Source organism: Natrix helvetica, assembly GCF_964273705.1.
Source record: "Natrix helvetica genome assembly, chromosome: 1".
Classification (NCBI taxonomy): domain Eukaryota; kingdom Metazoa; phylum Chordata; class Lepidosauria; order Squamata; family Natricidae; genus Natrix; species Natrix helvetica.
Window position 1 is genome coordinate 317,019,538 of NC_138548.1, and position 25,003 is coordinate 317,044,540.

The 25,003-nt window shown below is 44.6% G+C and overlaps 1 protein-coding gene across 1 annotated transcript in view; it reads left to right on the top strand.

Annotated features, from left to right (window-relative positions):
- The window catches only part of LOC309399587 (uncharacterized protein C3orf20), a gene marked incomplete at its 5' end in the record, with an annotated part of 97,638 nt that overhangs the window by 20,330 nt on the left and 52,305 nt on the right, over positions 1 to 25,003 (top strand). Inside the window, 6 exons of the mRNA XM_081967553.1 lie at positions 1,035 to 1,226; positions 3,216 to 3,365; positions 5,894 to 6,014; positions 7,266 to 7,397; positions 12,973 to 13,192; positions 21,990 to 22,194. Coding sequence (XP_081823679.1) covers positions 1,035 to 1,226; positions 3,216 to 3,365; positions 5,894 to 6,014; positions 7,266 to 7,397; positions 12,973 to 13,192; positions 21,990 to 22,194 — 1,020 coding nt within the window. The remainder of the gene's footprint in view (positions 1 to 1,034; positions 1,227 to 3,215; positions 3,366 to 5,893; positions 6,015 to 7,265; positions 7,398 to 12,972; positions 13,193 to 21,989; positions 22,195 to 25,003) is intronic.

The following is a 25,003-nucleotide window of genomic DNA, read 5'->3' on the forward strand; positions in this document are numbered from 1 at the left end:
GCAACTTTCATATCTGTCTTTAAAGCCTATTAATTGTCATCGGATTATAGCTTGGGCCTTAATAATAATAATAATAATATTTAATGCTTCTAGACCGCCCCCTCTCCCGAAAGGGACTCGGGGCGGTGTACAGTTCATACAAAATATAACAAGATACAATAAAATTAAATATGTACAGTTGACAATTGACATGGAGGAGGTTAAAAAGCAGTTAAAAGAACTGTACAAAGCAGATATAAAATAAATTCAAACCCCTAAAAACAAATACAGTAAATTAAAAAAACCCTAAAATAACCAGATATAATACATTTGCCAGGAGGGACAGTTGAATTATGCCAGGCCTGCTAATCGGAACAGGTGGGTCTTCAGTTTTTGCCGGAAGGAGCGGAGGTCAGAAGTGGTTCTAATGTCGGGGGGGAGGTCATTCCAGAGGGTTGGGCCCATCACAGAGAAGGCCCTACTCCTCGGTGTCGCCCGCTGGCATTGCCTAGTGGACGGCACCAGGAGAAGTCCCTCCCTGTGTGAGCGTATTGGCTGCAGACATGTAGACATGTAAATAATGTAAATAATAACATCATGTAGTGATCCAAATTGAAAGGACAAAAGAAGATTTGGATCAAGTGGAGTGTGCATATAGCATCCTTCAGGAACACCTTAAACCAACCCACGTTTCCCCAAAAGTGTACATTACTGATGAAGTACAGTGATGCAAATGGAGAAAAATATATTGCTGCTTTAAAGTGTTTCCAGGAGATACTACATGCATGTCCCTCTATCACAATTTGCCCTTTGCATCTGGCTCTGTGCACAGGAAGGTATATGAGCTATGTCTCAGCCTTTAATTTCCTAAAAAGCTCAGATCCTACTCTCTGCCAGAGCTAATCTCTAGAGCCTGAGTGGTTTTGTTGTTGTTGTTAAAGAAAATACCCTCAAAACTCTTAACTTGCTCAGTATGGTGTTATTTGAAGTTCTGATTCTTACTCCTTATCACTATATCTAACATGAAGCTGTGCCATTATTTCTTTTTCTTTTAGAGAACATGAGAAGTCTGCAGCCATAGCAAAGGGCCACGTGAGACCCCTAATACTGAAGAATTATCCAACTGTGCACAAGTCACCATCTCAGGCCTTGAGAAGAGCTTCCCTGTCTCAATTAGCCGCTGAGATCAGACGTTCAAAACTGAAAAAGTTATTCTTTTCCATTCCTAATGGAACATCACTGATTTAGTATCCTTATTTTGCCAGGGAGTAAATTGGTGGGTTATTGTAACACTTACTAAAACCTGTTAGAAGTATGCAGTGTTGAGGGCATGTGGACAGCTGCTCATCCATTTGTTCTCTTGGTCTAGCTGCCATCTTCATATGACTTCCAGGCATTTGAGTGCTGCTATTTCAAAGCCTTCATTGAATAGGAACTTCTCACCTTGTTCTGAGATTGTGGCCTAGTCATGACTGCTCTACTAGGGTGAAATGCTTTAAATATCTATCATTTAAAAGTACATGAAATTGGAGCAGTCCTAAATCAGTTTCATTGGACTCTCAAGATATTGGTGTGTACCTTATCTAAAATGTACCAGATCACCTGGATTTATTTCTCAGGTACAATTAGTACACTCAGAACTGTTCTATTTTTCAAAACTGTAATATTTCTGAAAGAGCATTAAAGTCAAACATCTGCCCAGAGGTATGCATGCTATGCAATTAAGAGGATTCTTACTCTTAATTACACCCTAATAGTCTTGGTCTGCTTCTTCCTCAGGTATTGGTTGAATGGATGATTCAACCCCCTGTGGTCAGATACCTCCTGGTGAAAAAGTTGGTTTCCCACTTCTTTTGTGGATCTGCTATCAGATGTGGCAGAGCATTGGAAGAAGTGAGGGGAGACAGCTGCTCAGTCCAGAATAGAGTCAAAATCAAAAGGACCCAATTTCCCTGCTGCAAAAGCAGAATGGACCTGGAAGATAGTGTCCCAGAACTGGAGGGGAAGAGTTGGTGGTCATCTCAACTTTTACCATCCAAATCCAGTAACCCAACTCTATCACCACCCTTGTAACTACCTGGAATTTAATTTTCTAAATCCAAGAAAGTGATAGTTATTAGTGCCACTTAAGTCATGTGTAGTTCTGTCTTAAAGGGTATGTTGGAACAAGCTGTGAGTCTGTGTTGGCACTCCCTTGACTAAATATTATCCATTCCATTTCATGCAACAGGAGTCTAGAATTAAACTCCACAAATCCTTTGCATTCTCTCTCTCCCTCCTTCACCCTTTTTAATTTCCTTGACATCCACTTGGCTTATTTGGAACTATTTCACAGAAGAACATGCTGCATTTGATTTTGCCACTAAACTGGGGATTTTTTAAAAGGCAGCACATTTTTTTCACATCATTATGATGGCTCAAATGATTCTTCCTCTTTTAACAATGTGATTTAAACAAAGGCCTGGATGGAAAGCCTTTATAAGCCCCTTATTAGGGTTCCATATTTTGGCTAATAGATTCATTTGCTGTGATGGCATAGGTTATGAAAATGTGAGAGGGAAATAGTCTCTCAGGCAGGCTGTAGGACAGAATGAGCCATATGGGGCTTCATTTGAAAATATTATGCAGTAATCTAGAAAAGATTTCACTATTTGTAGGTTGACCAAGTTCAGCATGTAGATAGGTGCAATAGTCTTAGGGCATGGGGTGATAACTGGAAGTTGCCCATGAATGTGATTGCATCAGGGTTGCATGAAAGGGATTTTGCTGATGCAGAGAAGTTGCCAATTCTTTCCTTTCTCCCTGAAAACTCTCTTCCCTACTTCCTTCAGATGATTTCTGAGCACCACAAACACAGGGGCAACTGTAGGAAAAATTCCATATACAAGTCTCTCCTCCAAGCATTATGAAATAATTCCAAGCTATGAAGGAACTGTGTCACCACGTTTGATCTGAAATATCAACGGATGTCAGTTACATTCATTGACCTCTGTGACTGAGCATGCCCAATGTAGGCAGTTCAGCAGGAAGTCATCCAAGGTTTGCACCCAAGGAAGATCTATAGCACAGTGTTTTTTAAACTTTTAAAAAAATCCTTTCACATTATTTTATTAGACTCATATTGAGAATAGTATCACCTTGCAACTTCAAAGGGCCCAAGACTTTTCCATAGTCTCTGAATGAATAGCTAAGTAAGCATCATTTTCATGTGTGCTATTACTTGACCTAATTCAAAGTTATCCATCCGGAAATATTGCAGTTTTCCAATTTCCCATATGCTGCATTGGAAAGACAATCACCGTTCTGTTTCAGGATGTTCCAACTCAAGGAGTTTTAGGCATATTTTCCCCAGGCCACTCGTGTCTGTCTTATTCCTTTAAATCAAGGTGAGTGTCATTAATTGATCCAAATAGTTTGAGGTGGGTAGAAATGCAACAGAGAAAGCATCCATTAATTGATAAGTGATAGTTGAATTATTACATCAAAAGCAATATTAATGTATTAATAGACCAATTTCATCAAACCAATCGTTGAAACAAATATTTTCATATTTTCGTACAAATTATGTGAGTTCTCTTGGGACTAGCCAAGTTTCCTGTAAGAGAAATGTATGGTCATTCAGGATATCATAAATCTATGTGATTTCTTCACAGGATCTTTTTTCTGTCCAGTACATTCTACATATTGTGGCTGCACAATTTCATTTTGTAATAGTAACCACAAAAACATAAAGTTATTAATGAATGCCTGTAGAAATCCATTCATTAATGGAAAAATATCATGTAAGAGAGAAATTATCTCAGTTGTACAGATGAATAATCAGAAAAGAGACTAGTACAAGGTGACATAACTAATCAGTGTTATGGGACTTTTAAAATCAGGTCAACTAGATCCATTTAATCTGGCTATTTTATTGTTATGATTCTCATCCACACTCTTTTTCTAAGTGAAGTAATTAGCTATCCCGTGTCTCTGGCTTTAAAGAGCATGTGATATGGCAAGGTATTAATGACCGATGTTAAAAGCTTAACCCCACCGGGTGTAATTAATGACGATGCCACATGGTGTAACTAGGAGAGAAAAAGGTCAACAAAGTGATAAGCAATTGTAATACATTTCAGTGGTGGACTGTGTGAGACTAACATAAAATTTGGCCTGAAGTGATGGCATGAGACATTTCCTGGGAAATAAAGAGCACTGAATACAAACAATTGAGGGAATTTGGGAAACTCCACAGAGAAGAAATGGGAGTTGGATAGAATAGCAGTGGGAATCCTGCTTCTTCAAGGAGATATAACATTAGGTGGGGTTAGGTAAGTTAACAGTCTGAGGAATGCATTGATATTCAAGGACTCAAACTCATTTGGAGTTGAGCATTCATGACACTTGTTCTTTTGAACAGATGGAAAGGGAGCTTTGAAACATCTAAGACCTACTGTATTTTTCAGAGCATAAGATGCACCTTTTTCCCTCAAAAAAGAGGGTGAAAATCTGGATGCGTCTTATACACTGAATACAGAATTTTTCCCACCTGAAACCCCCGCCCCTTCACCAAAATGGCTGTGCAGAAGCCTTTAGGAGGCTTTCAGAGTGTGCCTGGGGGCTGGGAAGGGCAGAAATGAGCGGAAAATGGGCCGTTTTTGGCTCAATTTTGCCCCCCCAGGAACACTCTATAAGCCTCCTAAAGGCTATGTGTGCCCTTTTTTTGACAAAAAACGGGCCAGTTTTTGCAAATAATTGGCTGTTTTTTGTTTGTTTTTGGCCCAACTCACCCCCCAGGAGCACTCTGCAAGCCTTCTAAAGGCTATTCATGCCCTTTTTTGGAAAAGAAAAAAAAACCTGGGGCCATTTTCGTGAAAAACGGGCCATTTTTGGGAAGTCTGCAAAGTGCAAAAACATTTTTAAAAAATTTGCATCTTAAAAATCTTGGAGCGTCTTATACTCCGGTGTGTCTTATATTTTGAAAATATGGTAATTTCAGCTAGAAATATGTCACTTTAATTTTATCCAACAACAAGATTCATTATTATGCAACAATATTAAAATAAGCGTACTGTGTAGTCTTCATATTTGCAAGAACTCAGCTACCATGGTATAATTCTATCTTGACGTACAGTAGATAGGGGAGCAATATACATCATAATGCAAACTTCATCCGATATGATAGCGTTGGCAAACCTTTTTGGCACAGAGTGGCAAAACAGGAGCACATATGTGCAGGGGAGTACTGGAAACTGGAAGAGCAGCTCCCTGGCACGCATGTGCATGCCGGGAAGCTGAGCTTCCAGTTTTCAGAGTGCGTATGTGTGCTGGTCACCTGGTCTTCTAGTTTCTGGCACGCATGTGCACATGAAGGCTAGCTGGCTGGCGTGCATGAGTGCACTGGAAACCAGAAGTGTTCCCATGCATGCCACAGAGCTGCTTTTCTGGTTTCCATGCATGCCTGGGAGCTGCTCTTCCCCCACACAAGAAGGCCAGCTGTGCACATCAGAACCCAGAAGAGCAATGGGCAACGGCTAGCGTCCTGGAGAGATGGCTATGCATGCCACTTCCAGCATGCATGCCATAGGTTCGCCATCACGGGCATATGAACTTGCAGGTAATCACATCACCTATACAAAAGGGCAGAGCTTGTGTCATGATACCTCTTATGTTTTGCCATTTTGGCATTACGATGTGTAGGAACCAACACCCTTGATCATAGCTATGTTGCATTGTAAGGACATTCAATGGATAAAAAATACAGTATAATAGAGCAGTCCACTCTGGGCTTAGGACCACTGAATTCCTCAATATTTATTATGCTTATAATGTTTTTGCAATGAGAAAAGCCAAAAATATTACTAGTTAACATCTTCAGCAGCAACCTTTCAGTGCTATTTGCTGTGACTTGACTGTTTTCCGCCTTACTCAGCTTTTCTGTGGCGTTACTGATGAATCAGGAAGGTGGGATGGTTAGAGACAAATATGGCCATTTAACCCACCGCTGGAACTGGTATTCCCGAAAAGAAATTCTTCAGTCATTAGATTTTCAGGTATGAATTTGGACTCTTGCTAAAGAGACACCACCATTGTTTTTGGCACTTTTTAACAATTACTCTACAATTTTTAGGTCATTCATTTCTTCAGTTGGGTTCAGGTTCTACAAATACCAGAGAGATGATTTTATACCCTCATGCATTGCCACCAGGCACTGAAACGTGTTTTTAAAATATGTGTACTTACCATATATAAGGTAATACCATATGGTAATACCTGTTCACAAGGATTAGATCCTTATAAAAAAATGCATTGACAAAACAGAATTTGAGGCAGGCAGGCAGACAGGAGGTTACAGTGAAATAAAATGGTTTTCCTAGGTGACCAAGAGTTACAGAACATCCTCATTTTTGCTGCTAATTAGTTCTCATTTGGACTTTTGCAGGTCTATGGGAGCTAGAGATTTGTTCTTCCTTTCCCAATGCTACCCATGGTACAAGTAGTGATAAAAAAGCAAAGTGCTCCATAGGATTATGTGATCTTTACTTTTTCTTCCTGACATTTCTAATATGAATATGAAATTGAGAAGAGAAATTATTGCTTTTATTTCAAAGCCTCTATTGATACCAATGAGAGCTTTTTGTACACTGTAAAGAACGTCTTCACTGTCATTGTCAACCCTTAATTAAAAAGTTTAAGATTTTCTCAAGCCATGGTCCATTCCTGGTTAACCACGTGAACACAGCAGTGCAATTTCTTCACAGTAGTTTAGGAGTTTGCCATTTTCTCCTTTCCAGGATGTAGATCATCATCATCATCATCATCTCAGTCTAAAATATATTTCCTAGATTTTCCCTACTGAAAAACTAACCAGGTACAGTGCTGCTTAGATTTCTAGTCTAGACAAAGTTGGCCAGGTAATACCACCATCGATATAATTAATGTAATATCTAGTATAGACCAGTGGTGGGATTCTAATTTTTTTTACTACCGGTTCTGTGGGCGAGGCTTTGTGGGTGTGGCAGGGGAAGGATACTGCAAAGTCCCCATTCCCTCCCCACTCTCAAAATTTCTGCTACCGGTTCTCCAGAACTGGCTGAATACCACCTCTGGTGTAGACTCAAAGTTTCCATTTGTCTCAGATTGTGTTTGCTGTGGATGCATACACATGTATTAGTTTCAGCCTATCTGCATCTTTACTAGTCCAGTTAAAAAGACTGTCAGACATGAAAACAGTGGGAAAGTATCCGTTCTGAGTGAATCTGCCCCATGACTCTGATTTATCTTTTGTTTTTTTTATTTCTTAGATAAATGAACATTTAAGATTAAAGGTTCTCAGCCAAAATTCCATGACCATTACTTTTGCTGCCTTGAATGAAACCATCACCTTATCTTTGATAAGACCTGGATGTCTGCATCTATGCAAGGCTGATAAGCAGGTACTAAGCAGCCCCAGTGTTTGTTGTTGTTGTTGTTTTTAAACAGAGAGCTGATTTCTAATAAAGGGCTGGCACGATAAAGAGATCGCTCTGCATTTTGTAACCCTAATTAAAAGTCAGAAGAATTTGTGCTTGCCATGTTGTGTCTCCCATGACCCACTAGGAGATAGTCAGTGTGGTAAAGTCGAGAAAGCACTGAGGTAGTGTTAGGTTCCAGCAGTTTCCCCAAGCCACTGAAATGCCAAAGAGAGTGAGACTTGAGACGAGGCTTGCAAAAAATATCAGCTTTTATTTATGGCCATAGCAAAGGCTGGGTGACAAAACTATATTCAAAATGCATGAAATGAATAGCCACCCCCTGCAAGAGTGGCTCAGAGTATTATATACATTTTAGGCAGATAGAAACAAAGTTTATCCAATCAGAGACAAAGAGTCATTACCAATGTGATTATTAAAGCATTCTTTGGTTTAAGGTCCTGGCTCTGTCTACCTTATCTATGGAGTATTCCTATAGCTTTGTGTAGGGGGTGGTAGCCCCCATTTGCCAAGTTGTTTTTCCGGCAGAATGCTTTAAGGATTTATGAGCCAAGAAAACTCCCTAGTTTGGTTCCTTTATCTATGTGGCCTGATATTCCCGTGTAACAATTTTTTTCTATGATTTCAAGAATGTCTAAGGCTGGGTCAGAACAGATCCTAGTTCAAATTCATCGTCAGTTATGAATGGGCCTTGGATGACTTTAGGCCATCCAGTATTAAGGTTACAACTTGCTGGGCTAGAAAGCAACTATCTTCTGATAACATACAATAATATAAGTGTTGTATTCTGACGAAGAATGAGGCAGGACGCATCTCTGAGGAAAACTAACAGCTTTTATTCACGTAACAGACCAACTATATACAGCAAAGAATAGCTCTCTCCTGCCTGACAGCTATTTATATGGAGCTGTCAGGCAGGCAAACCAATCAGCTGTCCTTGACAGCCCGCGCTCAGCCAAGCCGCGTCTTAGCCAATCAGGCGCAGCTTGGCTGTTGCTGGCTCGGCTGTTGCTGGCTGCCAGGACAGAACACTCCTTCCCCCCCAGCGAGGACGCAGGCGCGAACATTGCGCAAGCGTACTCGCTTAGATAGGCGGGGCAGCGCTGGACCTGCCCTGAGCGTCTCAGTGCAGGCGGAGTCGTTGTAGAGGGAAGAGGCACCCGAGAAGCTCCTCCCGAGAGGGGGTGTAGCTCCGGGTGACGTCGTCCGGGCCCGCCACAGAGGGAAGAAGAACAGACTCAGGTAGGCCGGGGCGAGGGGGCGCGGCCGAGGGAGGCGGAGTAGTACACGGTTGCCGGTAGGCGGCGTCCTGGCAGGTGAGGCCTGACTGGGGGAAGGCCTGGGAGAGTTCCAAACTTGGAAGAGCATGCATGGATTGAGACGGCCATTGTAAGGGCAGCCTGTCCGCAGGCCCCGGGTAGGCGAGGCCTGACTGGGGGAAGGCCTCATTAAGGACCACCTCTGTCAGTTGTGGTTGAGCGTTGGCTGTTCGCGGGTCATGGTGGAGTGGACCCTCGGTTGGATGGCGGCGCCTTAGCTGATCCACGTGGCGCTGCCACTCGGATCCATCGGGAAGGAGGACCCTGTAGGAACAGGGACCAGTTACTTCCTTGACCACAGCCGGCGCCCATTTAGGTTCCCCCGAGAAATTCCTCGCCCAAATCAAGTCCCCCACCCCAAAGGAACGGGGAGGGGGCCCCAGGTTGCGAGGCTGCTCCCCTGAATAGAGTGGGTGCATTCTATCCAGGGGAGTCCGCAGGCGCCTGCCCATCAGCAGCTCAGCGGGATTTTTGTTGTCACTGGGGCAAGGGGTGGAGTGCTGGCTTAACAGGTAAGCCGCCACCCTTGCCGGCCAATCGCCCCGATCCATCCTGCCAAGAGCCTCTTTGGCCGAGCGAACGGCTCGTTCCGCCCGGCCATTGCAGGCAGGGTGATAGGAAGCGGTGGGCACGTGGCGGATGCCCTGCATGGCCAGGTACTGCTAGAACGCCGTGGATGCAAACTGCGGCCCATTGTCAGACACTATGATGTCCGGCAACCCGTGAGTGGCAAACAACCGTTGTAATGCCCAAATAGTGCTTTCCGCCATGGTAGACGCCATGAGGACGATTTCCACCCAGCGGGAGTAAGCATCCACGGCGACCAGGAAAACCTGGCCATGGAAGGGGCCCGCGAAGTCGATGTGGAGCCAGGACCACGGCCCCCTGGGAGCCTCCCAGTGCCGCGCAGGAGCAGCGGGTGGGGCAGGTCTGGACATCTGGCAGGGGTGGCAACGGGCCACCCAGGCGGCGATGTCGTTGTCCAAGGACCTTCCTGAGTACTTCGATGAGCCCTGCGCAACTGAAAGCAGAGATCAGGACATCATCGAAGTACGGAACCACGCCCGGGAGCCCATGGAGCAAGTGCTCTATGAGGCTCTGGAAGATCCCCGGGGTGACGGAAACGCCGAATTGGAGGTGGCGACAACGGAAAGCCCCTCGGTGGGTGATGATGGTTTGAGCAGCCGCCGACTCGTCATCCACCGGGAGCTGCTGGTAGGCCTGCGCCATATCCAGTTTGGCGAAAATACAGCCCTGCCCCAGGGAATGGAGCAGGTGCTGTACGACAGGGACTGGATAGGGGTTTGCCTGGAGGGCAAGGTTGATCGTCGACTTATAGTTGGCGCAGAGACGAATAGACCCGTCGGCCTTGACAGGGACCACAATTGGGGTCTCCCATCTGGAATGGTCGACAGGCTCTATTACGCCCTGCACCAATAATTTGTCTAGTTCGGCGTCAACCTTGGCCCTCAAGGCAAAAGGCACCCTGCGGGCCTTCAGCCTGATTGGTGCAACCTGGGGGTCGAGATTTAGCGAGATGGGGGTGCCCTTATACTTCCCTAATTCCCCACTGAACACGTAAGCATAGGTATTTAGCAAGCTGGCGATGTCAGGGGGAGTGTCCATTGCGAAATGGACCCAATGCTCATAGAGCCCTAGCGCAGGGAAGCAGTCGAGCCCTAAAGGGCAGGAAGGGGTTTTTCAACTATAAGGACAGGTAGTTGGCCCTTAAAACCCCCATACTCCACTGCCACAGGGAAACACCCAAGGATGGGAATAACTGCCCCTTGATAGTCCCGCAGGGAAGTGTCCGGGGGAGACAGCTGGCTTTTCTTGACAGCTGGGCACAGGCACTGAAACTCAGCCCAGGAGAGGAGGGAATGGGAAGAGCCAGAGTCCACTTCCATGGAGCACAGCGAGCCCTCTATTAAGAGGGAAATCCGGCACACCTGCAGCTGCGGTGAAGACCTGCTCTGCAGGGGTGGCAGGTGGAAGTTGCGGCTGGTCAGCGGCGAAGAAAGCACCTTGCGGTTTCTGCTGGCGGCGTGGAGGGTTGGGTTGCTGGAATGACCCGGTCGCTTGCCCACTGCTGCTGGTGCATTGGGGCACAGAAGCCCTGCAGACCTGCGCCAGATGCCCCTTCCTCTGACAACGGCGGCAGATCGCTGCCTTAAAGGGGCAATCTGCGCGGTTGTGCTCGCCTCCACAGCCCAAGCACGGGGTTGCCGGCTGCCGGGAACGCTGCTGCTGCTGCTGGGGACGCCTTCTTGAGATCGCTGCCAGTCGGGCCACCAGCTCTTCTTCCTCCTGGTCCGTAATGGGCACCAGCTGGTCGATGAGGCAAGTGCGGCCAGGAGGTGGAGGAACCTAGTAACGGACCATCTTGGCTGTAGACTGCTCCGACAGCTCAGCCGCCCTAGCCTCGGCGAGGGCTTCGGCCAGGGTAACCTCTGGTCTGGCCAGGAGGCGCCTCTTGAGGTGAGGATCTTTTACCCCGCAGACGAATTGCTCGACCAGCGAGTCATCCAAGTCCAAAAATTCACAGGGGATGGCCGTTGTGCGGAGGGATTGGAGGAACTGGCTTACAGACTCCTCCGGCTTCTGCACACACTGCCTGAAAGCGTAGCGCCTCGCTATCTTAGATGGTGTGGGCGCGTAGTGGTTGCGGAGTTTGGTGATCAGGGTGTCCCAGTCTAAGGAGTGGACTGGTCGAGGGGCTGCCAGCGCCCTGGCGGCGTTGAACATGGCTGGCCCGCAGCAACTAAGAAAGAAACTGCATTTCTCATCCATTGGCAAATTGCGATTGCCATTCGCGATGAGAAAGCACTCAAAGCGCTCGAGGAAGCCAGCCCACGATTCGCCGGCTGTCCCGTAGGGAGCGAAAGGCGGCATGGACGCCATGGTAGTCAGGAGAAAATTGCCGGTCTGAGGAGGGAACGGCGGAGTTTCGTCCGGTAGAGCTAGCGCTGGTTGTTAGCGATGTCAGCGTGGCCTCAGGATCCCACCTTCGTCGCCAGTGTTATATTCTGACGAAGAATGAGGCAGGACGCATCTCTGAGGAAAACTAACAGCTTTTATTCACGTAACAGACCAACTATATACAGCAAAGAATAGCTCTCTCCTGCCTGACAGCTATTTATATGGAGCTGTCAGGCAGGCAAACCAATCAGCTGTCCTTGACCAAGCCGTGTCTTAGCCAATCAGGCGCGACTTGGCTGGTGCTGGCTCAGCTGTTGCTGGCTGCCAGGACAGAACAATAAGCATGTTGAACGAAATGTCCTTCTGGGTTCGGCTCCAAGTGGTGAAAAAGACACTGGAGACATGGAGGCTGCTTGGAAAGATGGTTTTAATGGTGGACAGGACCACATGGCTTGAGTCCTGAACAGAAAAGATGATCACATGCTTCAATGTTGGTGGAGAAGAAGAGAAGGAAGGACTGAGATGCTGAGTCCCTGGTTTTATGCCCTCTCTGGCCTTTGATCTTGAGCTTGTCTTCTAATTGGTTGTCAGACTCCCATGGGGCCATGCAGGGGCAACTTTCTAGGCTGCGTTTTGAATCCAGGTTTGGTGGAGTTCTCAGATGCCATGTGGGGAGTTGGGTAAAGGGCCAATATTATCATGCCTTCATTCCCATCCCCCTGGAGCTGAAGGGGAGAACTCTTTATTAATGTAAAGGGACTGGCTTGGCCACCTTAATGGCCCATTGACAAAGTGGGTGGGTGCAGGAAGCTACAAGGAGCTACTCTCAATTTAAAATACGTTTCTTCCTTTTCACATCCAGGGAAATATAATATTCTGCCTTTTCAATATTTCCTAGGTTATTTCATTTTTCTGGGAGAGGGCTGGGTGATAACTTTCCACAAGCAGAAGCTTAATTCTTAATAATCATATTTCTAGCAGTATAACATATCAGAAGCAAACAGCAAATATTGGTTTAATCAGTAGTAATTATATAGTAACATAAGCAATTCATGATAAAAGCAAATAGCCAATAATTGATTCATATTGATTCATATACTCCTTCAGTAGCATTGGGAAGAGCCTGCTGTGGCCAGAGGCTAGCTGCAGAATGAGACAAGGAGGAAGTGGACGCAGAAACCTGGGCCAGCTTCGGAGGGCTCTGATAAGGAAACAGCATCAGAGACACAGGCCGAGCAGGGGCCTTCCGTCCTCCCCCAGATGGAGAGGCAGCTGTCTTTGGGGCCTGAGCTGAGTAAAAGGGAGGAACAGATAGGCCCCATCCCAGATGCACGTATGAGCAGAGAGGAAAGGAGAGGAAAGCTGTAAGCTGGCTTTCAGGGAAAAGCAAACGTGGACGCCAGCCAGCCCCTCCCTGCTTGGGAAATAAAAAAGTAGGGGTTTGGGAGTGGCTTGTTGTCACAGACAACCGTTTGCTTTCTAGTATACAGCAAGCAATTCAGATTCCTTGGCCAGAACCAGGTATGTTGGGACTAATTACGTTTGCTTTTTGTTTATCCACGTGAATAAAAAAAAACTGTTCCTACCCTGTTTGAAAAGGGGTTTGTTTTTACTCGTGAGTAAGCAGCTTATCATTACTTGCTAACAGATCCTAGTTCAAATTCACCGTCAGTTATGAATGGGCCTTTGTGTGACTTTGGGCCATGTTGTATTTCTCAGCCAGCCTCTCTCACATGATGGATTTGTAGGGAAAGTGGGGGAGGGAACAGTGCAGGCAGTCCCCGACTTACAACAATTCACCTAGTGATTGTGCAAAGTGACAGCAGCACTGAAAATGTGAGCTACGGCCATTGTTTCACACTTAGGACTATTGCAACAGTCCAATTGTCGTGTGATCAAAATTCATACCGTTATCAGCCATTTCAATTTTGGAAGACAGGCTGGAATAAATGGGAATTTTAAAAGTTACCTTTGTTATCACAGTCAAATCTTGCTCATACTTAGATCATGTGATAACTGTAAGTTAAGTAATATGTGTGTAAAGACGCCAACTGTAAAATCCACAAGTCTTATTGCTGAGTGTTGCCAATATGTTTTTTTTTTCTTATCACTTCTAAAGCACATAATTGGTATTTCTTTGGAGGTTTTTGCACTGTCCTTATACAAAAACAAGAAATTTGTGGATATGAAAAAGCTATATAGGTGACAGATTTGTGTACTATTATAAATTATAGATATATCAGTTCAAAGCCTTATTTGAACATTGCTCTTTACCAAATCTCTGTTCAGGAGCTGATGTCTCCATATCTTCTGATGTTCCTATAATATTAACTTCAGTAGAAGAACATTGTGCATTAAAACTGTGAAATTTCTCTCTCAAAAGAGAGAACAGTTGACATCACTGAAACAAGCGGCAGTGGATTTTTGAAAGTTTTGTATATAGCGGCAGTGGGTTTTTGAAAGTTTGGAAGTAGCACCACTTCTCCATAGAGAAATGCATTTTTCCTCTATATTGCTCACGTGGAGACTTTAAAAAGTGGTGCAATTTATTTTTATTCTTTCTGACTACCTTAAGCCAACTGTATATTCAGTTGCTTTTTGCTGCTTCCATGTTCCAAGTCCTTTTCTGTTGGAAGAAAGTGATACCAGAGACTTTGATTTTGGGAAGTAAACATTGTTTCCATCAACTTTTAACTTAACTTTCCATCAACTCTTACTGTATGCCTTTACTGCATATTTTGTCAGGGTGCTCAACTGGTGCATTTGGTAGAATAGGATGTGATCTCATAGACCCATCTTGGAAATAAAGTTGTCATTTAAGAAAGATCCTTAATGAAAGATCCTTACTGTATGCACAATAAAATATCTAAAGATTTTTTTAAAAAAATATTCATACGGTTGGCAACTGACCATCCCGGGGTCATGCGATCACCTTTTGCAACCTTCTGACAAGGAAAGTCAGTGAAAAAGCCAGATTCACTTAACAACTATATTACTAATTTAAGAATTGCAATGATTCCCCTAACAACTGTGTCAAGAAAGATCATAAAATGAGGCAAAATTCAAAATTAACAAACGTTAACAGACATTTCAGGCTCAGTTGTGTTCATAAGTCGAGGACTGCTTGTACTGTGTATACCATATTGAGTTTTTGAAATGAAGAGGGCACTAACGCTAACATAATAAAAAGCACGGCTGGGTATCATAAGTGATTCCTCTCTTCGAATGCTTGAATAAAACACATTGCATTACATCAGCAATGGCGAACCTTTTTTGGTTCGCGTGCCACAAGGGGGGGAGCGCAGGGGGGTCGTGTGCGGGCGTGCCACATCCATAATGGAATGCGTGACCCCTGTGCGCATGCGCGCACAATGCACGACCCCCCATTTTTACATGCTTTTTTCACCCTCCCCAGGCTCCAGAGGCTTTATAGGAGCCTGGGGAGGGCGAAAAGAGCCTCCCCCGCCCCACCGGAGGCCCTCTGGAGGCTTCAGGGACCGTCCGGAGGCTTCCCTGAAGCCTTTGGAACGCTTAAACCACCCTCCGAGCAAACCGGAAGTCACTTCCGGTTTGCTCGGAGGGTGGTTTTAAGCGCTCCAAAGGCGTCAGGGAAGCCTCCAGACATTCCCTGAAGCCTTTGGAATGCTTAAAACCACCCTCCAAGCAAACCGGAAGTGACTTCCGGTTTGCTCGGAGGGTCGTTTTAAGCGCTCCGAAAGCGTCAGGGAAGCCTCCGGACGGTCCCTGAAGCCTTCGGAACGCTTAAAACCACCCTCTGAGCAAACCGGTTTGGTCGGAGGGTCATTTTAAGCGCTCCGAAGGCACCAGGGAAGCCTCCGGATGGTCCCTGAAGCCTTTGGAGGGCCTCCGGGGGGGGGGCAGGGGAGGCTCTTTTTGCCCTCCACAGGCTCCTATAAAGCCTCTGGAGCCTGGGGAGGGTGAAAAATGGCTTTTAAAAAGGTGAACTCAGCTGGCCAGCGCGCGCATGCCATAGATTCGCCATCACTGCATTACAGTATCATACCCTTATAACCTTATACCCAGTTTTTCTGCTTACCGGCAAAATTAAATTCTGCAGTAAAAGCGATAGACAAATTATACCACATTCTATCTTGTTCCCTTCTCCCCCTAAAACCCCTCCACACACACATGGCACTTGGCTCTTTTCAAATTGCTTCCCTGGAGTTCCATTGACCTTTGAAAGAACACCCCCAGGAACTTTGCCGAAACCGGCAGTAAGGACAACTTTCTTTCCAGAAGGAAATTGCTATGTCCCTTCCCCCAAAATATTTATACTGTGGATGCACTTTTGTGGAAAGGCAGCCTTTGCATTAAAATGTTTTATGACTCCACTGGTTGCCTTCACAGGGCGGCTGAATGACATATTTATCAGCCACGTGGTGCTAATTGGCCCATTCTTTAGATTAAGAAGTCATCGTCGCTTGTCATTTCCTTCTCCATCTCCTACTGCTTTTATATTCATCCCCCACCCAGACATGCAAACAGACACACCACAAAGCATATATTTTAAATGGTTTTTGTTAAGCAGAAACAAAGAAAAGCTATGGGTCCGAGCATTAAGGAAATGAAAAATGGTTTGAAGATGAAATCCGTACGTAGGCAATGTATGCGTATGCAAGTGGCCCCATAATAGCTCTTTCCATTCCCCCTGCCCCCATTCTTACTATTTTCAAATCCTCTCTCTTACTAAAAATTAGAGTGAAAGAAAAGGTGTGGGATGTTTATTTTCAAGGAGAAAAGATGAGAGACTTTTCTCCTTGAAAATTGGTCTCGTCCCTCCAAATATGTACACCAGGGATGAAATGCTCTGAAGTCTGCTACCAGTTTGCTTTGCTACCAATTTGCTTCGATGTGCACGGGCAATTTGTGCGCGTGCATGTCATTCGCCCAAACCGTTAGTAAAAACATAGCTGATTGTCAGAGCTACCAGTTTGCCCGAACTGGTAGCATTTTTTTTGCTACCAGTTTGGACAAACCAGTAGCATTTTTACTACCAGCTCAGGCGAACTGATCCAAACCGGTACCATTTCACTCCTGATCAGTGGTAGGTTCCGGATCCCGGTGCAACCGGTACAGTGTAACAGGGCCGGGCGTCCACCACATGCACTCGCGCAGCACTCGCATGCGTATTTACTGTCCGCGATGCTCCAGCTGCTCGGTGGAGTGTCACGCAGGCGCCATACGCTCCGTGTGCATGTGCAGAACCCCGATTGGCTCAAATACAGGTAAGGATGGCAGGCGGGCGGGTGGGCCCTCCAGAGCACTGTACCGGAACGGTACCTGGTGCTCCCAGCAGGTACCGGTATGCCCGTACTGGGGCGTACCGGTTGTATCTCACCATTGCTCCTGATGTACACCTTTTCAGTGGAAAGAAAACGCTGTTATCAAGGAAGCTGCTATAAAAAAAAGAGAAAGTTTCCTGTTCCTATACTAGACAGCTTGTAGCTGAAGCACACAGTTTATAGGGTTTTGTTTTTTGAAGAATGTAAATAAAGGTGATTTTTAAAAATCCAATAAGGATTTCAGAACAGATGCCTTTTTGCTCAGTGTGACAGCTGCATAACAGTTCTTTTGCTATTGTTTGTCACATAACTATTGTAAAAAATGGGCAAGACTCTTTCACGCTTCTTCTAGCGCAGAATTATTTATTTTAGTCCAGCACCAGGAATTAGAGAGATAATTTTGGATCTATAGGGAAAGTAAATTAAGTCTTTTAATGATCAATTAATAGTATTACTAAAAGACATGTTGGCGCAGTGGTTAGAATGCAGTACTGCAGGCTACTTCTGCTGCCTGCCTGCAATTTGGCAGTTGAAATCTCACCAGGCTCAAGGTTGTTTCAGCCTTCCATCCTTCCGAGGTGGGTAAAATGAGGACCAGATTGTTGGGGCAATATGCTGACACAGTAAACTGCTTAGAGGGTGCCGGAAAGCACTGTGAAGTGGTATATAAGTCTAAGTGCTATTTGCTATAGCTATTGCTATTGCAGAAGGATAAAACTGATTTTGCTACTGCCTTCTTGCAGGATGTATTTCAACTTCCCAGTTGCTATTACTGGCAATTCTCTATCATGCCATGTCTCAGAATGAGCAGAGTGACTATGATATTTCAGTTCTGGTAACATTCAACTGCTAAATCTGATAGGCAGTGGTTTATTATTTTCTGAGGTATTATTTCTTACACGGTGTTCAATAATTTTAATTGGTCATTCCAGAAGTTGAACCTGGAGAATCCCCACATAATGGTTTTGTCCACTTATCTATCTTAATTAATATTCACTTATTTAATCTCTCTTAAAATGTAGGCTTTATTAAGAATATAACAAAATCTCAGGCTTAATTGTTTTTGGGGGGAGTTACTCTTGAAATATTGTTTTAGTAATATTTTCTTATTAACGTAAGGAAATAAATTGACTTTTCTCTTTTCTTTTCTTTTCTTTTCTTCTCTTCTCTTTCTTCTCTTTTCATGGCTGAGTCTTACTCATATGATGTCATAGCTAAGAAAAAATGAATGCAATCCAAACCCTGGTCTGAAAAGTCACTGAGTTCTGCTATTGTACAATGATGGCTGCTTAGATTTCCAGATGCCCTAATGCAGTATTTTTAAAAATAATTCTCATGTTCCTTTTTCCTTTCCAAAGTTGACTTTAAAAAACATTGAAGCGCATGAGAAAGAACATTGGAGAAGAATCCTTACTGACATTAAGAGGAGGTTTGAGAAAACTATAAAACAATTTATAAACAGTGTTTTGATGATTTCAGGTATTGTCATTATGCTGAGTTTATGCTTTATTAACTAACGTGTATAGTCATGTGCTGAATACTGGTACAAATATGACCGTGATGGCGAACCTATGGCACGCATGCCACAGGCAGCACGCAGAGCCATTTCTGAGGGCACGCGAGGCATTGCCCTGTCAGCTCCAGTGCGCATGCGCCCACTGGCCAGCTGATTTTCGATAGTTTTTTTTTTTAATCTCCGGAGGATTCCCTGAAGCCTCCAAAGGGCGAAAAACAGCCCAATGCAAACCAGAAATGAGGAGAGAGCTGCCGGAACGGGGGGGGGGGGGAGGGGGAAAGACAAGCGGCAAGAAAAGAGGCTTCTTTCACTCGTGCTGGCTGCTCTGTTCCCCCCTCCCTCCCCTGCTACTAAAAAGGATCCTGCCCGATCGCTTGAATCCACAGGGAAATGGGGAGAGTTGCCAGCAGGGGGGAGGGGGAGAAGACAAGCGGCAAGGAAAGAGGCTTCTTTCACTCGCTCTGTTCCCCCCTCCTCCCCTGCTACTAAAAAGGATCCTGCCCGATCGCTTGAATCCACAGGGAAACGAGGAGAGTTGCCAGCAGGGGGGAGGGGGAGAAGACAAGCGGCAAGAAAAGAGGCTTCTTTCACTCGTGCTGGCTGCTCTGTTCCCCCCTCCTCCCCTGCTACTAAAAAGGATCCTGCCCTATCGCTGGAATCCAAAGGGAAATGAGCTGCCAGCACAGGGGAAAGACAAGCGGCAAGGAAAGAAGAAAAGAGGCTTATTTCACTCAACGTGGCTGCTCTGTTGCCCTTTTCTCCATTTCAGTGATATGGCATCGAGGTTGCCCCACCCACCATCGCCCAGGTCCTCGCTTCTCCCAAACATTTCTTTGCCTTCCTGATTTCCAGCTCCATCGCGTTTCTTGCCATCGTGTGCAGAGAAACAAGGTTTGTGGGACTAAAACAAAACTTCAATCAATTACAACTTGGGGGGGGGGGGGGGAGAGATCTCGCAAAGTTGGAATTGATTGATTGAAAGGAGTTTTTTTTAGTCCCACAAACTTTGTTTTCCTGTCCAAAACGGCAAGAAACACGATGGGAAAATGCTACGGAGGGGAAATTAAATAGGCAAAGAAATGCTTGGGAGAAGCGAGGACCTGGGCGATGGGTGGTGGGGCAGGCTCCATGGAGTGGTGCTGAAATGGAGAAAAGGGCACCAGAGCAGCCACCTTGAGGGAAAAAAAGCTGCTTTTTCTTCTTTCCTTGTTGCTTGTTTTTCCCTCATGCAGATTGCTCTCTTCCTCATTTCCCTTTGGATTGCAGGGACCAGGCAGGATCCTCTGTGCTAGCACGGGGGAGGGGGGGAAACAGAGCAGCCACCTTGAGGGGAAAAAGCTGCTTTTCCTTATTTCCTTGCTGCTTTTCTTTCCCCTGTGCCAGCAGCTCCCTTCCTCATTTGTCTATTGACTGTAGTGCCCAGGATCCTCTTTAATAGAAGGGGAGAATTTAGCAACTGGACTCACACCTGCCATTGTAAAAAGGGCCCAATCTTTACACAGGAGAATGATAAGGGAAGGTTTTTTGACACAGGAGCACACTTGAGCATCCCCCCACCCCCACCCCAATCTCTGCCCGTTTGTGGCAGAGCAACTTCTCCCCTCACTGGGTGTTAGCCAAGGGGAAGCAGCCAGAGCAGGGAGTGGCGAGGAAGCCTTGCACAAAAATGCACGGTCCACACAGGTGAGGGGGGCATTAAGTTATGTGGGTGGGCACTCGAGTTCGTGTGATAGTGCGCACGTATGTGCTTTTGGCACTCGAGGCGAAAAAGGTTCGCCATCACTGAAATATGACATTATCTTAATTTTCAAAATTTCAGAAATGATAAAATGACACAGATAAATGTTGTGAAGAAATATGACCAGGGGTCAAATTCTGCATTCTGTTTATCTGAAGTAACATTGAGAACTACTAAACCGATCCCTTCTGGGTTTTGTGCTTGAATTGTTCTTATAACATTTGTATTGTTGCTGCAGGAAGTAAGAATGACTAAAATATATATATAGATATTTTTGTAGTCCTCCTCCTTCAGCTGGAAAAGGCTTTTAAACATTAATTGCAGGACAACTCTAGTTTTCACATAGAATATAAATAGGCATTGTAAGGAAGGAAAGGGGGGAAAAGAATACTAGATGAGATGTTAATGTTCTTTCTCATATGCATGATAGATAATATACATCTGTAGCTTCTTTATCCAATGGACAAGCTAGATTCCATCTTGCCAAGATATTTTTCTTGAGAGTTAGGAGGCATTGTCTCTCAGATCTTTCTGGCAAGAACAGTGGAAGTCTTGCTTATGTAATTGTTACAACTTTGATAATAAGACAGTTGTGGGCATATTTTCCTAGAAATAATATTTATTGTGAAAAGTTAGAAATGCACCTTATATAAGGTACATCTTGAGCGTACACATGAGGGTGAACCTGCTTGCAACTCCTTAAATCACATCCCAGATTATCCCAGAAAAACATCATTGTTTTAAGGAGTTTTTTTCAAATATCTGGTATACGAATATCCTTTGCATTCGAAAGCATTCTTTGCTGTTTGGGGTGGGATCACAGTTCAATGTTACAGCATAGATTGACATACACATCTAAAGTCTAAAATCATTCTTTAGCATTTCTTGGTGTAACTCATAAAGTCCTGAAGCTATTACTTCTCAATACAGACCAGGATTTCTTTATTAGGTGTCCCTTATACTGTGTCAGTGATTCCCAACCTTTCTGGCTCCATAGACCAGCAGTGGTGGTGATGGGAGGGAGAGGATGGTTTTGTACAAGCAATCTAATCCTGTGCATGAGCAAATGAAGCTTCACACGCTCACCTGTCTCTTGCACAACCCGGTTACAAAGGGCCATGGATTAATACTGGTCCATGGACCACATTTTGGAGACCCCTGCCTTAGATAATTGAAATCCAAGCTGCTTAATCTATATCCTGTATGGTCATATGGAAGGCATCAGTTTAGTAAGAACTGTTGTATATAGTATTAGACTAGAGGGAGAGATTGACATTCACTTAGTATATGCAGTGACTGGCATCCTTGTGTCACAAGCATGACAGTCTGGAACTTGGTTAGTAGACTCTTATACATGTGTTAGATATGTAACACATGCGTGCAGCATTTTATATATAGGTATATATTGTTATGTAGAGGTATATATCCAGGAAGACATTTATATAAAATTAGCTTCTCTGTATTCAGATAGCTGAGAAAATATGGTATTTAACTATTTGCCAAGATGAGTTTGGATCAGAGAAAGCACAACCAAATTCTTTGAAAGCCCAAGAAGGACTTTTAAAAGAACAATCTTTTGTGCTAATAACATCCAAAGGATTATTTACTTTTACTAACCTCTATACTACCCTGTATATCTTAAAAAGTAATTGATCATTATTGCTACCATTGTTATTTTTATCACATTGTTATTGCCTTTACAATAATTTTTAAAACGTAATATAATCTTGATAATCTGCCCGATGATCTGTTGATTGGCAGGGATATGCTGCATAGACTATCCACCTGAGTTTCGTACAAAACCTGTGAAGTGTAAAGAAGCAGAATCGCCACTACAGATCTGGAATCGAAAGCTAAGAGAAGAAGCTATGGCTTCAGCTTCAAAACCAAAAGAGAAACGAGCTGTCAGGCCAATGAGCTTACCCAGTCATCACCCAATTAAAAGAAAATTTAGGCCTCCCTCACGGTAAGTGGGATGATCTTTTGGAGGAGGGAATTCTCTGAAAAACAAGATTAAATAGGTGGGATAATAATATGCTCCTTGTAAAATAGAAACACTGGAGTCAGTCACAAAAGGCTAATTGAGAGGGTGACAAGGGCCAAATAATACAAGAAGCATCATGATGTCCCATTCCTTTTGTACCTTTTGTGTCTTTTTTTTTTTTAAAACAAAGTTTTATTGGTTTTTAAAAAAAAATTTACAGGGAAAAAGGTAGTGGATAGGTACAAATTTTGATGGTTGCAATGTGCGGTAGGTGTCCCCTCCCTCCATACTCAAAGTATACATTTACAGAAAATTCCATTACTAAATAGTAACATATAGTCAGCATATAAATTCAATTAATAAATTCGGTCAACTTATGTCAAACAGATTTTCTTATTCATTTTTGTGATCTAGGTTTTCTTGGTGTCGCCCCATCTCCCCCCCGCTGGCAGAGCTCCGGCCCCTCCCGTGTCCTGTGTATCTGGTGTAGGATCATCTGGTTTTTCTAAGAGAGCTTTGCTTTTTTCCATAAAGGCCCGTGCCTCTATGGGTGTATTAATTCTAACTCTTGTGTCCTCCCAGAATACTAGCATACCTTCAGGCATCAGCCATCTGAACCACACCCCCTTCTGGTATAGTTTCTTCACTAGCTGCGAATAGCTTTTTCTTTTTTCCCCTCACTTTCTTGGGGATCTGTTTCAGAATGGTTATATGCCTGTCCTGGTATTTCAAAGCTTGCCCCCTTTGTGCACTTAGAATTTCATCTCTTGTACTTTTTCTGAGAAATTTAATGTGTACCTCCCTGGGTACGTTATGTGTTCTAGCATATGCTGAATTCACTCTATAAACCAAATCTATTTCCCACCCCATCTGTTGTTTCTCTCTCTGGATGTATTCAGCCAAAATACTTGTCATAATGTCCCTTATATCTTCATCATCTGCTTTCACCACATTTTGAAATCTAAGATAAAAGGACATTCTCTCAAATTCTATTTTCATCTGTTGGGTATCAAGTTCTTTGTTCCCCTTCTGCACCCCTTCCATCCCCTCCCTCATCTCAGCCGTCCCACCCTCCAAAAGATCCAGTCTCTGTGAGTTTTTATTAATTTGGGCCTGTTCTCTTTGATTTCTTCTTTCATCTCCTTTAGTTGTTTTTTTTATTTCCTCTTGTCCCTGTAGAAGTTGCTGAAACATTTGTTGAAACTCGGTCTCTGTAGTTTTAGGTTGCATCAAAGCTGTTATCGTTGATTGTGTACTAGGACTGGACGTTGCAGATGTCGGGGCAGAGGCAGCAAAACCAGGTTTTCCAGGAGGTGGTTTTTTAGGAGACATTGTTTGTGGAATAAGGAGATCAGTCAGTACAGAGAGTGATCAGTCAGAGAGGTAGAACAGCCAGGAGAGTCCAGGAGACAGAAGATCCAGGCAGAAGAGGATTTTTCTAATCACCCTGGCAATAGAGTAAAGTTTTTCACTCCAGGGAGTTCAAAAGGTAGCAATCAACAAGAGATTTGTCTGAGTAGCACGGAGCCAAAGACCGGAAGCCTGAAGTTTTAAAGGTGGAGTCAGGTTTCAGAGCTCATAAAGACAGAGGAAGTGTGCCATCTTGCCCTGCCAGCTTCGGGTTTGGAGACATAACAAAGTTTTCAAAGTTTCCAAAACTTTCCAGATCATCCTTCCATTGTAGTTTTAAGTTCAAAATTCGCCATTAATAGGAGCGTGACATCCTTAGTTGGCTCTCCCCCCTCCTCCTTCCCTTGGGGCTGAGAGCGAAATTGTTTCAAGCCGCCTGTCCGAGGGGGGGGAAAAACCCCTCCCTCCAGTCGCGCTTCTCCAGCCAAGCCGAGAGTAAAGTTTAAACTGCTGGCAATTTTTCCAAATTAATGAAGGGGATGAGAGGGAGTTGTCGCCTCACCGCACCACACCCGCGTCCTTCTGCTCGTCTTTTTCTTCCGTCAGCCTCGCAGCGAAGACGCCGGAGCGTCCCCCATCATGCTCCCCGGTGCCTAGAGCGAGGTGGGGGGGGGCCCTGCCGCCGCCGATCCAGGGGATCCCCCGCAGTGCCGCTCCTCCGGCAGGAGCCTCTATGGGGCGTCCTGTGCCCCCCAAGGAGTGGGGAGCCCACCGGGAAAGCGCGGGGTGAGCAAAGCTTGCACGTCGCCGTCAGCCGCCGGAACCGGAAGTCTGTACCTTTTGTGTCTTGATGTGGCAGACATGTACAGGGGGGGGGCAAGTGTGTTGCAATGGTGAGATGCTGCTTTTGTCACATTGACAAAAGTGCTGGATTCTGCAGATGTTACTAAAGATGTCTCAGAGGTGCCTCTGGACTTCAGGTGCTTTTCATGCTCCTCAGAAGACATACCAACAGTGACCGTGCTTGCTTACTTTGTACCTGTGGCTTGCTGCTTTATTTACTTCTGCACCTAACTTGCCTTGATTATGTGCCATCAAGTTGGCGTTGAATTTTAGAAGCCACATAGATTTTCTGTAAGATCATCTGTCACCAACCTGATCTTTCAGACCTTCCAATAGTGTACCCATTTTCACTGTAATTGGGTCCATCCTTCCTGCTGATCCTCTTTTTTATTTCTTTCCATGTTTTTGAGCAAACTGGCATATAGACAGACAGATCGAGCCATATATATTTTGCTTTACTCAAGTTATACATATTGATATTAGTGCCATTGAATTGCAAAACGATGGTGAGCTGCTGAAAGACAGATGTGTTATTTCTATATCACCTGCATGGCGTCCTCTAAGCCAGTCTGCTGCCACGTAGTGTAGTCGAAAATGT